The sequence below is a fragment of the Solanum lycopersicum genome, chromosome 4, assembly GCF_036512215.1.
Source record: "Solanum lycopersicum chromosome 4, SLM_r2.1".
NCBI lineage: Eukaryota > Viridiplantae > Streptophyta > Magnoliopsida > Solanales > Solanaceae > Solanum > Solanum lycopersicum.
In genome coordinates, this window is record NC_090803.1 from 48,636,355 (window position 1) to 48,649,630 (window position 13,276).

The 13,276-nt window shown below is 32.4% G+C and overlaps 2 protein-coding genes across 6 annotated transcripts; both read right to left on the bottom strand.

Annotated features, from left to right (window-relative positions):
* Positions 1–337: 337 nt before the first annotated feature.
* LOC109120102 (cytochrome P450 71AU50-like) lies at positions 338–2,102 on the bottom strand. The gene is made up of 3 exons (XM_069296751.1): positions 954–2,102; positions 616–858; positions 338–529 (listed from the first exon to the last, which is right to left on the bottom strand). The coding sequence occupies exons 1-3, from the start codon at positions 1,455–1,457 to the stop codon at positions 338–340; spliced, it is 939 nt and encodes a 312-aa protein (XP_069152852.1). The 5' UTR covers positions 1,458–2,102.
* A 1,074-nt stretch (positions 2,103–3,176) lies between these two features.
* LOC101265125 (uncharacterized) lies at positions 3,177–12,107 on the bottom strand. 5 transcript variants are annotated; one of them, XR_011220713.1, is made up of 5 exons: positions 11,539–11,643; positions 10,968–11,026; positions 4,603–4,671; positions 4,245–4,475; positions 3,177–3,458 (listed from the first exon to the last, which is right to left on the bottom strand). XR_011220713.1 is itself a non-coding variant. In XM_069297152.1 (5 exons), exons 1-5 carry the CDS (start codon positions 11,587–11,589, stop codon positions 3,360–3,362), a joined length of 537 nt encoding a protein of 178 aa, XP_069153253.1. In that variant the 5' UTR covers positions 11,590–11,643; the 3' UTR covers positions 3,177–3,359. The 5 variants fall into 5 exon arrangements, 1 of the variants encoding a protein (XP_069153253.1); XM_069297152.1 differs by having other exon boundaries at positions 4,603–4,699; XR_011220712.1 differs by having other exon boundaries at positions 10,968–12,107.
* Positions 12,108–13,276: the final 1,169 nt, after the last annotated feature.

Consider the following 13,276-nt stretch of genomic DNA (forward strand, 5'->3'; position numbering starts at 1 on the left):
TCCTAAAAAAACGTTCAAAGCCCCTACGATTACATTATTCTTAGAAGGAATATGCATCTATTTACAAAGTCATAAACATTTTCTAACAAAAAAAAAGGACTAGCATTATTAATAGTAGTGTATCAAAAGTCAAATTAACCCCACATGAATGATTCAACTAGATGAGCTTGCCAATCATGGAAAGTCTGCTTTGTTCTTTATTTGCAATTGGAATGGGATAAATCACCATACACATATGTCAGTGAATACTATTTGCATCATTTCTTTAATCTATAAGTAGGAATAGCCAGCAAAGGCTTTTCTCTGCATATTACTATCCCAAACTGCTCATCAACGTCTAAATTACAAGGCTGATACAACTTGGAAGCTCCCACTCAAAGCAGTGCACCAATTGTGCCACCACAAGGCGGACAACAGTAACTGCCAACTGCATCCTAGGGCAGCTTCTTCTCCCAGAGCCAAATGGTACAAGTTGGAAGTCACGTCCACGAAAATCTATACTTCTCCCAACGGGCAAAAACTTCTCAGGCTCAGCCAAACATTTGGATCCATATAAATCGCGTAACAATTTACTATCATTCGGGATCCCCTTTGTAGGTGGAAACCATCCACTACACAGTCTTCCATGGACTCATGGTGAAGTATTGGCGCTACAGGATGCAGCCTCAGGCCCTCTTTTACAACCATGTCTAAGTACTTTAAATTCTCTAGGTCGGATTCTTCCACCATTCTATCGAGGCCTACCACTTCTTGCAACTCCTTTTGGAGTTTCTTCGTCACATGGGGGTGCCTAAGAAGCTCGGTGAGTATCCATTCCGTTGATGAAGCTGTAGTGTCCACTGCAGCTATAAGCATGTCCTGTATAGTAAATAGGAAACAGGGGAATCAATTAATATAAACCATTTCATTCTCAAGGCTTGTGGTGTGTATAATAATGAAATGAAAGTACATACAAAAAGGATAGCTTTTATGTGATGACGGTCAAACTGAAATTTTGCATCTCCAGATTGCATTATGTCCATCATGGTGTCCACAAAGTCCTTATTTTGCTTCTGTTCATGAGCATGAACGTGTTCATCAATAATCTTCTCAAGGAACTCATCAAACACCTTTGAAAGATCCTTGAGCTTGCGAGTGATACCTTGGAGATCAATAGCACCAAGGAAGGGGGGAAAATCACCAAGATTTGGCATACGTGCTAAATGCAAAATATCTTGAACAAGATCTTTGAATCCCCTCTTGTCCAAGTCCTCATCCATGTACTTCTTTCCAAAGACCATTAAGCAAGTTAAGTTAGCATTCAAGGACGTAACCTTTGCACTAAGATCAACAACTACACGATCACGAGCTTCATTTTTAAGCGACTCAATAAGAAGTTCAACTTGTTGTTTTCTCATGGATTGAAGTGAATGGATCTTTTGATTGCTCAAAAGGTGCACTTTGCACCATTTTCGCATGTTGCACCAATACACACCATATTTAGCAAATACTAAATTTTTTTGTCCATAAGACAAATGTTGAGATGCCTCTTCTTTCTTTTTGGTTGCTCAAATTGTGGCTCTACAATCTGAGGTAACATCATCTTGTCTTATATGAGGATAGACGTCACAGTCGTGACCTATTTTGAAGCAATTTTTGCAGAATTCGAGCTTCCAATCAAAGCATACTTCCTACACAAATTGTCTTCCATTAGGATTATGCACTATAATTACTTGTGGGAGAGGTCTGGTCACATTTTTCTTAATCAACATCCTTCCATATGATATTGTAGTTTGTTTGGTGTTACACTCAAAGGTATATATAGGTTTTCCCATAGCACTAGCAATGCGGCTAGAGAGTTGCAACTCCAGCAATTCATAGGCAAATTGGGGAAACTAACCCATAATGGTATTTCAGTAATTAGGAACTCTTTAATGAAATCAAAATCAGCAGATCATTTTTTCAAAATAATTGGCCTATTATCAAAATCTGCATGTTTTCGACTCCTTTGGGGAGATTGGGTACTGTTCCATTGACTATTACACTTGTTTTGCTCTTTGCGCTAGTTTCCCATTGTCTTTACTGGATCCATTTTTGCCGAATCACTCGTCGCCGCTGCTTTTTGCTTCCAATTGAGCTCCCAAACACTGCTAGCCCGTCCTCGTCCCTTTCCCATGGAGACTTCACGTCGGTGCTAGTCACACTAACGTAATTACTATTACACACACAAAGAACTATTTATATTTTTAAAAAGATATTCCTCCATTTTTGTCTATATGAATTCATAATGTTTTTATTTCATGAAACTTTTTTCGAAATTATTCTTTTTATTTCATATTTGAAATTGTATTACTTAATTCTTCTTAATGTCTTTCTCTCATCACTGCTGAGACATAAGTTAAACTGTCTAAGAGGCATCTAAAAGTTTCTTATTTCAAAATTAAATTACATACATAGAACAAGTGTATTAAATACTACTAACACTACACTACACCATATTTTTACTTTAGTTTGTTGGATTTTCATTATATGAAAAGTTCTTGTCTTTTATATATAAAAATTTAATTTCATTATATTATCTACTCTTCAATTTTATGATATTTATATTCTCGTAGTAAGTCAATTTTCGTTTTCAATTTGAGATGTAGCAATAAAGTAAGTTATTTTTATCAAATTATCTTCAATATATATTGAAAAAGATATAATTCTTTGACCTAATTTAATTAAATTAGGAAAAATTGAAAAAAGAAACATGATTAAAGTTTTTTTATGATGTAAAATACAATTTATTTTGAAATAAAAGGAAAAATAAACACACAATTTTATTTTGAGATAAAGGGAATATGTAATGTAAAAACGTGAAAAAAGTATATAAAAGTTTAAAGAGGTATTTATTATTGTGAAGTGACCAAAACAATTGTAAGTGACATTCTTTAACATTCAAATGTTACCTTCATATTTATAAAAACTAGAATGACAAGGCCCGTGCTAGAGATAAAGGGAATATATAATGTAAAAAGGTGAAAAAAGTATATAAAAGTTTAAAGAGGTCTTTATTATTGTGAAGTGACCAAAAACTATTGTAAGTGACATTCTTTATCATTCAAATGCTACCGTCATATCTATAAAAACTAGAATGACAAGGCTCGTGCTAGAGATAAAGGGAATATGTAATGTAAAAAGGTGAAAAAAGTATGTAAAAGTTTAAAGAGGTCTTTATTATTGTGAAGTGACCAATACTATTGTAAGTGACATTCTTTATCATTCAAATGTCAACATTGACCTGTTCGCACAAATAATGAAATAAGATCAATTTTAACCCCAAAAGATGACGATGGAGAACAAAATTATCTATACACTAAATTTTATATATGTAATAGTTATAGGTAACATTCTAAAAGGCTGGTCCGCAAATAGGTATGCGATAGTGCTTCTGTCTTCATATAATCGACATTGTAGATGAGAATATTGAAGAACAACTGCAAAAAAAAAAGGAAATAGAATAAATGACTTGCAATGTCATCTTGGATAAAAATACAAATATGCACATGGTATGAGAAGCTAAGCGTACTAATTTTCCAATTTAATTAGATGTGTTTTAGCAAGAGATAATCAAATCAAAAATATTTAAGAACCTTACCAAATGGAATGCAAGTCACTCATGAAAGGAAAAAAGGAATGAAAAAAATGGCGCATTTAGATTAACTGATAAACAATCTTAACTTAAACGATTCTTATGGTTTCTATTTCCTCACCAACCATAAAACATAAGAGTCAAAGTTCTAGTTGCGCCTTTGCTACAATGAATCTTCTCAATGAATTTAGCAATTACCACTCACTTTCTTGTCGTTCTCTTCATTAAATATGCACAATGAAGGATTTTGAAAGAAATGTATAAAATATGCAAAAGCAATATTCAATAACACATTAGAATGTGGAACCTCAGCAACTCAAATCTCATCAAATTGAGTAGATAAACCAAGACAAAGGTTTATTTAGCAACTAATATCACACTCAATGTATTTTGCAACTCATACTGCAGTGATTTACTTTCTCTATTAAAGAATTGATACAGCAATAGAAAATCAATTTCAGCTTCTCATCCAAATTTTTTTAGTAAAGAAAACAAACACAGAGTTCACAAATCACAGTTATAAGGATTTTGCCAATTTCCAGCATGATAATTCTAGTACTATTCTTCATATTTTTTTCATTTCTATTTGTTGTTGTACCTACAATTATTTCACAGGCCTTTGGAAACTTACCTGCGAATAGCATTGTGTTATCGTGTGAGACGCTCGTGCTTTAATTGACTCTTTGTAGATCATTCGTGCAGGGCACATCACCTTCGTCGATAGGAAGTCTTCAGTCACCTCAGGCAACTTTATAGCCAGCAACGAAGTTGTCTTTGCCTGATGCTTAATCAAACTGGCCTCATCTCTTTTGCTATTAATACCACAATAGTTTTTTAGTTTCCACTTCTCTGCATCATGCACCTAAAAAAACAAAAAGAGAAACTTATGTTATCTTTAGAAAGTAGATAAATGTAAAACAACTATGAATCTAAAGATCCGCTTCAAAATTCACTGATAAGTTTCAAAATTTCATAGGAGTTGGTCGGACTTGGTGATTGGCATATAGATTATGGCTTGTAGAATCTGTTTGCAACAGCGCGATAACACCAATGCCTCCCTGATGCGAAAAGAACTTCAACTGCTGACTTTATTGAAAAGGTAATGTAAATTTTAAATTCAAAAAGAAAAATGTCACAACAAAAGAAAGACCAAAGAAGTGTAAACAAAAAAGTGAGATTTACAATTACCAAGACCAGGTGGATGGAATAGATAAGAAAATGTAAATAAGTATTCATGGATAAAATAGGAATTACAAATAGAAAATCCATTACAATACCTACCACATTTTGCTTAGAAAGAAGTACAATGACAATCAAGAAATTATATGTATTCAACAAAATCTACAAATGAATCGAGCTTAAACTCAATATATACAGTTACACAATCTCTACAATGCCTCAAGTATTCTACTCATGTTAGCTTCTTTAACTTCAAGAATCTGTTGTAATTATTTGTACTGCGTGGAATGTGTTATTTTGGGATTGGGGGTTACAGATACTCAGTAAGAACTGCTGGTAAACTGGGTGATGCATAAGTATGTTTCATGTTTCCTTCATATTTCAATTGGTGCTTATGATGTTGGTCTATCAGAAACAATCACTTTAACTCCAAAGTAGGGAGTGAGGCTTGTGCATACACACTACCCTCCTTATACCACACTTGTGGAATTACATCGGATACGTTGTTGCATATACTGCTGGTCTTGTTAGTCTCAAGTTGAAATGAACTGTTGTACGGTTCATGATGAAGGCATGTATCACAAGGTTTTCAAGTAGTCCTTTTTCTACTTGTCATGCCATGGATAAGATTTAGATGTCTACTGCAGTTGAACCTTGTATTATTTGCTAGGCAATCACCCGGTTGCTATTTGGTACTTAGTGCTACTATTTTGTACAACTATGATGGGGAGGACTCCTATTTAAACAGGCAAGATTAAGGGTGTGCAAAAATCGTACCGACCAATAAATCGAACCGATAAAATTTTATTGGATTATTGTTATTGGGTCATTGGGTTATTAATGGGTTTAGAAAAAATAATTATTGGGTTATTGGGTCGATTTTGGTTTTTCCTATTTGGTTATTGGGTAAATCGATAACCCAATAAGACGCTAGTTATTTACTACTTTACCCTTCCTTAATATTAAATATACATAATTTAATACATAAATAGATTCAATATTAGTTTTTCAGTATCTCAATAGTTAGTACTTATACTTTTGGCGCCTTTAGTCTTTACTTTGTAGGGTTAGAAACGGCGGCAAGTCCGCAACAATCCAAGAACCAACAAGTCTTCGAGGAGGTTTTGCAACAACAACAACGACGGTGAGGATTTTTTAACCTTTTCTAATTTCTCTTCTTCTCTAATGTCTATCCTTGTGTAATTTCTTCTTCTGTAATCTCTATTTTATTCTTATTTCTCCATACTCAATTTCTCAAAAATATGATATTGCTCTGAAATAATATATACAATCAGAATCAAACACCCTAATTTAGACTAAATTTGGTAAGTATTTGATTATTTTTCTTAAGAAGTCTTTTCCTTTTCAGCAATGTTCAATACTTCCTTTAAAATCTCTTTAGTTTCTCTTTAGTTTACCTTGAAATTATTTCATTTTTGCTGCATGATTAGTGACTATTGTTGAAAACATATTTTACAGAGACACACAAATGGCTAAAAATATTTCAACTGAATGAGGTAGTGATCCTGGGTGATGAAAGTATTAACTCAAATGTTATGCGTCAAACACAATCTGTTCAGCCAAAGGTTACAAAAGAAAGAAAGAAAAGGTCTCGAGCATGGAATAATTTTTAAACATTTGTTGATGAAGAAGGAAATAAGAAATCAAAGTGTAAGCATTGCGGCCAAGATTATTTTGTTGATTAAGTTAAAAATGGTACAAAGGCAATGCTTACTCATATGTTAACATGTACAAAGATGCCCAGAGTTGTTGACAAAAGTCAAACTCAAATAGGCTTTCAATCTGTTCAAGGAGGGAATACATGTGATGTGGTTGTTGTTTCCTGGAGAAATTTGAGCAAGAACAATGTAGGAGAGCTTTATGTCGCATGGTAATTGTGGATGAACTACCATTCAAGTTTGTCGAGAAGAAAGGTTTTAGAAATTTTATGAAAGTAGCGCAACCTCATTTCAAGATTCCTTCTCGTACCACTGTGACATGTGATTGTTTTAAGCTTTATGATGAAGAAAAGCAAAAGTTGAAGAGATTTCTCGGAGAAGCACGTCAAAGAGTATGTCTGACAACTGATACTTGGACCTCTTTGCAATGGATTAATTATATGTATATCACTGCACATTGGATCGATAATGATTGGATTATGCATAAGAGGATAATCAACTTCTGTCCAATTTCCAACCATAAAGGTAAAGATATGGCTAATGAGATCATTAAGTGTTTACGTGATGAGGGCTTAGATAAAATATTTACCATCATAGTCGATAACACTAGTTCAAATGACGTGACTGTGAAAGAGTTGTCTAAGATGTTCACTAAATGGGGGATCAATTTCATGAATGGAGAACACCTTCATGTGAGGTGTATGACGCATATTCTAAATCTTGTTGTTAAAGATGGTTTGAAGGTGTCTGTTGTGTCTATTGAACGGGTTAGAAAAGCAGTTAAATACATAAGGTGTTCTCCTGCAAGGTGTAAGAGGTTCCAAGAATGTTGTGAAGATGTTGATATTAATTGTAAGAAATCTTTAAGTTTGGATGTTTCTACAAGATGGAACTCCACATACTTGATGTTAAATAGAGATATTGAGTTTGAAAATGCGTTTTCCAGCTATTCTGCTCGTGATATTGGCTTGTTACATTACCTTAAGTTTGTTGAGGATGAAGATGGAAAGGATGAAAATGGAAGCGCTGTTGGTGCCCTTTTGAGTGATGACTGGGACAATGTAAGGAAAATTGCTAATTTTCTTCAAATTTTTCATGATCTTACCAGAGAAGTATCTGGATCACACTACATCACAACAAACTCACATTTTCTTAAAATTTGTGAGGTTTCTTGTTATTTGAAACAATTGATATTAAGTGAAGATGATAGTGATGATCTTTTGGGTAAAATTGCTTCAAATATGAGAGAAAATTTTAATAAGTATTGGGGTACTCCAAAGAAGATGAACAAAATGATTTTTATATCTTGCGTTTTGGATCCTCGTCACAAGTTTGTTTCAGTTGGCTTTGCACTTCAAATGATGTTTGGGAAAGAAGCTCCAATTTTAGAGAAATGAGTTAGAGACTACATGGAGTTGTTGTTTGGTGAATATGTAAAATCTCTTTCTAAAGATAAAGGTCGTCAACACTCTTTATCTTTATCTAGTTCTTCATTTGAAAATTCCAGTTCATTGCTTTCAAGTTCAGGCAGTGTTTTCCAATGGATAGGATCTTTAGGGACATTCATGGGTGATCTAATGAAACATAAAGCTGAAAATACAACAACTGTAAAAACAAAATTGCAAAAATATCTTGCTGAAGAACATGAAGTTGAAAGCAAGAACTTCAACATCTTGTCTTGGTGGAAAATAAACTCACCCAGATTTCCCGTTCTTGCTGAGATGGCTTGGGATGTGCTAGCTATTCCCATTTCAAGTGTGGCATCCGAGTGTACATTTAGTACTGGTGGACGTATCTTCGATTCATTTAGGATTTCATTAACTCCTAAATTAGTTCAAACTCTAGTGTGCCTTCAAGATTGGATAAGAAGTGAATCACGACCTATAAGTGTTGAGGAAGATATAGATGTCCTCGAACAACTTGAACAAGGTAATGATATTTTAATTATAATAGTTTTAATTGTTATTGTGATTCGTCATAAGCATATTTTTGGTTGATTAACGTAAATTCTTTATAGTTTGGCTAATACTAGCATTCTGGATGATTAATTTGGAGTTAAAATTATTCCTTTTTTGCACTTGGATCTTGATATTTGGTAAGCCACTCTAGCTACAAGTTGCTCTAAGTAATGTATTTACTTGATTTTCAAAGCATAAGACTTTTGTCAAGATAATAAATTAGAAAATGAGGTCAGATATTACATATTGTTAAGCTTAACTTACTCTACACATGATACATATTTACTATTTTAGAAGTGTTTGGAGTCAATTAAGGGACGTGATGATACTATAAATGGATTAGTTGCTCATTAAAATAGAATGTTAATCGAGTAATTGTGCCTAATAGTATGCAACTTACCGTGTTATTTGAATGTGGATGTTATGCATTTATGGAGCCTATTTCATTAAATATGTTCATCATCAAAGTGTGTTCAATTTTGTCATTAAATGTAAAGATGTACTCTAATAGTCTATTAAACTAGTGACTGTCTTTTTCTTTTTCAGGCTATGTGATTTTTTTGTGAAGAAATTGGTGAGAACTTTGTTAATTGTCTGGTGGATCGAGCAACTGTCAAGATTATCTAATTGAAATATTTTATTTTAGTTTTAATTCTAGTTCGTAATTGTAGGCGATAGTTTTTGCAAGTTTGTGAATGTTAGTAATTTGATCAACATTCAAAGCTTCCTATTATGTTTTGGCGGTAAGTTGGTAACATGTAATTATAACATACGTACTATTATATATTATTTGATCGACATTTTCTTATTAGATTAACCAAAAACCGAACCGATAACATCAAAAACCGATAAATCAAAAATTGATAAAAAAAAATTTATTGGTTTGTTATTGGGTTAGCATATTTTAAAACCAAAAACCGATAAACCGAACCGATAATATGTAAAACCGAACCGAACAGACCGATGCACACCCCTAGGCAAGATTTATTTTGATAATGTGGTATCTGGATTCGCTTATGCATACCTCGATTAATCTTATACAATATTTTGCTATTTCTAGCTTGTGTGTACCTCGATTAATTTCACATAACACCCTCACTACCTCGACTAAGTTCACCTAGCACCCTTCTAAATCAAAGATAGTTGTTTGATAAGTCTGTCAACTAAAACTTAAAAATATGAAATATATCACTTAATATATTTGCTTTCATTAGAATTTAAACTTAAAACCTCAAAATTCTCGACTCAAATCTTCAAATCACTCAACAGTAAACAGAGCAACTTATACCACAAATCTAATTAATATGAGGTTCCAAAGTCCAAAATTCATTAAAATAGAGCAAACTTAGGTACTGCATCAGCTTTTTACACTACATACTTATTTGCTTCTTCTAGCCTAATTGACCAAATATATTCAATCTCAAATACCTATAGCTACAAAATCCGAATGCGTATATTATCGTTTCCATTTTCTCCTTGTTTTTGAGCTAATATCAACAATCAACACGAACATTAAACTAAACTCTTCCGTGCTTTACTTCTAGAATCCTTTTTGAGTACATTTTCTCGTTAGACTTGCCACCGTTTTTCATACCAACGGTAAGTAGCCATTGTTGAAAAATTTCCATTTTGTTTAGTCTAAAATTTAGGATTTACAAATGAAAATTTTGGCACTTCTCACAATAGCATAAATGAATTGGAAAAAAAAATAGTGAAACTTACAAAAGTGTAGAAGTGTAGTAACAGGAAAGCGTACAAACTTAAGAATAGTAGTCACAATAACACAGATGGAATAGAAATTAGCAGTTTAGTGTCAATAGTTGGAAAATATTTAACAGTTGAAGACTAAAGAATATGTAGTATCACTTCAATCAGTCTCTTGATTGGTATAATATATTTTTGTTGAATGAATTTTTTTTATGTTGATAAAACAAAATGACCTATAGACTTCTATCATAAATTGATTTCAGCTATTAGCTCTGTTGGGTAAAGTTTTTCAATTCAATCAAATGTAAATACTAATAAAAAGAACACTAATTTGAGTCGGTAAGTAATGTAGAGGTTATTATAGCTCTCAGACTTGTAAAGGGAGATAAACGATAATAACAAATCAAGTGGCAGAACAGTAAATCATTTCGCAGAATAGTGTCTAATACAGGGATTCGGTTGAAGCAATTGTCTATTCAGAGGAGAATACATAGTAAGTAGTATGTGAGCATAGGCATATAGAAGTTGGGAGCCAGCAGCACATAACAATGCCAATTAATAAAGTAGGCGATGCATTTTTATGTATACGCAACGGATATCTAAAAAAGAATCACGACTTGATCAAGGATGGCGTGACTCCTCAAAGCTTAGGCATGTAGATAGCTTTTATATAATGAAGGCAATCCAAAAGAAAAGTCAAGCATTTATTATAACTAAAGGGAAGAGAAGTGGAAATTTTGGACACATGCTTACTAAAAACAACTAAAGAAACTGCAGAGCAAAGTAGTTAATCGAATATAATTGTAGTAAAAACGAAAAATCGACACTTACAATAGTGCAGGAAGTTGAAGACACTTGTGAATAGTAATGACAAGTACACGTACAGAAACCTGAAAGAGGGCAGTCAAATTTGGTAGCTCAGTTTAGATAATTACAGAAGACTTTAGCAACACAATACGAAGAAAATACCAGTTGTATGCAGAAGGTAAAGTAGTATTCTTTGTTCCAACTATGTGATGCATTTTCCTTTTTATTTTTTTTGCAAAAAACAATATCATACTTTCAATATCATCAGTTTTCCATATTGTGAAACCCACAGAAAAAAATTACAGAAAAATTTGGGGATAAACCCCAGACCACACAAAATTTGGCAAAATTGTGAATTATACAAAGAAAGTCTTGATTTTCCAATTGTGACATTTTTGAAAACATCTTGTGCATTACAAATATCAATTTTGAAAACCCCCAACCCCTTCTATTTCTCCTTTCTGCCTGAGTCTCTAAAAGTCCATATCCTTTCACTACATCTTCTTTCTAAACTACCTGAATTAGCAAATTGCATCTTATTTCCACTTCTATTTTTCAGTTTAGAAAACAAAAACTTGAAGGAAAAAAATAAAACCTTGTATGCTAAATCATCAGGTTGAAGAAAGTTCAATCCCAATTTTCTCATGTTTGGTTGTGTCAGATGTTTTAAAAAATTTTTCCAAATCGGCTAATTTTCCTCAAATTTAAGGAAAATGACTTTCCTTCAAAACATAAGAATTTTTTTTTTCCAATACTCTCTTCCAAACACCTCCTACCAGCCCCCCACCCACCCATCCACCCCTACCAGCTCCCTCCCCACCTCACTAGCCCCTTACCAGCCCCCACCCCTCCAAAAAAAAAAATATTTTTTTAAAAAAAAATCAACTTTAGATTTTAATTTTTTTTACTCCTACCCTCGAACCCCTCACCCCCCACCACGAAAAAAATTGAGTTTTTTTTTATAAAAAAGTTAACTTCAAAAAATTATTTTGTACTCTAGTAAAAAATAAAAGATATTTCTCAAAAATATTTTTCATTCAAAAATCAAACACTAAAATATTTTTCTGAAAAATGTTTTTTACTCACCAACCAACCATGAGAAAATAAGTCAAATATCTAATTTTTTTCGGGAAAACATTTTCTAAGAAAACATTTTCCTTCATACCAAATACACCCTGAGTGTCTATAAAGTCATGTACGACACATATTTATTTATTCAATTATACACAAATTTAAACATTTACTTAAACATATCCAAAATTAAAAAATTTAAATATTAGTTGAAGTAAAATTTAAAAGCATATTTGCTTTCAGCACCAGAGTAGGGTTTTGCTCTTAGGAGCAGGACATAATTAATTTGAAGAATAGTACTGATTAACTGTCACTTTTATTACTTTGCTTCATAAATAATCTGAATCTTATTCTAAAAAAGATTTAGTTGTAATTTACTACTAATTGGTGTATCCCAATGTATATCGGCATATGAAGAGATTCAAATTACGAGTTCCAAAATATTTCATTTTATTAAAATATATAAATGGGTTTCTCACTTACCTGTCAAAGATATGGTTAAGAAAAAAAGTTTTAAAAGGTTCGGTGATTTCATCTATTCATATGCGTTTGTATTATAAATATTTATATTTTATATTTTATTATCTGAACTTTCAAACTTAAATGAATTTTTTTTTTCAACCGTGTAACATTCACCAACTCATCCGGGGCCGCCTCTCCTCTCCATGTTCTCTGTCGTTTGGTTAAATATATCTCATGATTAAGTTTAAAATTAGATTTATGATATACTAAGAATAAAAAAGATAAATAAATTTATACATTCTACCAAAAGCAATATAAATTATATACTAGACTTAATTGTGGATTATAACCTGAGGACTATAATTTCAGGATAATTTAATCCACATGCCCAACCACTGCCAAATATCTTACAATCTACCCACAAACATGTGAATGTCAAAGTAGTCTTTAAAGTCCCCACCCACTTGCTTAATTCATTCATTTCAATCAATTAGATTTGAGTCTTGAGTATTAATAAATTTTTTTAGGGATTGTCACCTCCAAATTTGGACTTAATCGAGGATTCAATTTTAGCACTGGACACTGAGTGAGGAAAAAAGAAATATATTATTATTTTATATTTTTTATTATCATATATATTATTAAAAGTGTAAAACTTCAATTTTAAAGTTGGATTAACATTTTATCCCTTCATTGTATTAAATGTTATAAATTATAATTCACCCAAGGTTTAATTACATGTTCCTGGTTTTAAAATAATTTTTTGTGTAAAAATAAACAATACGTCAAAACATTTCAAA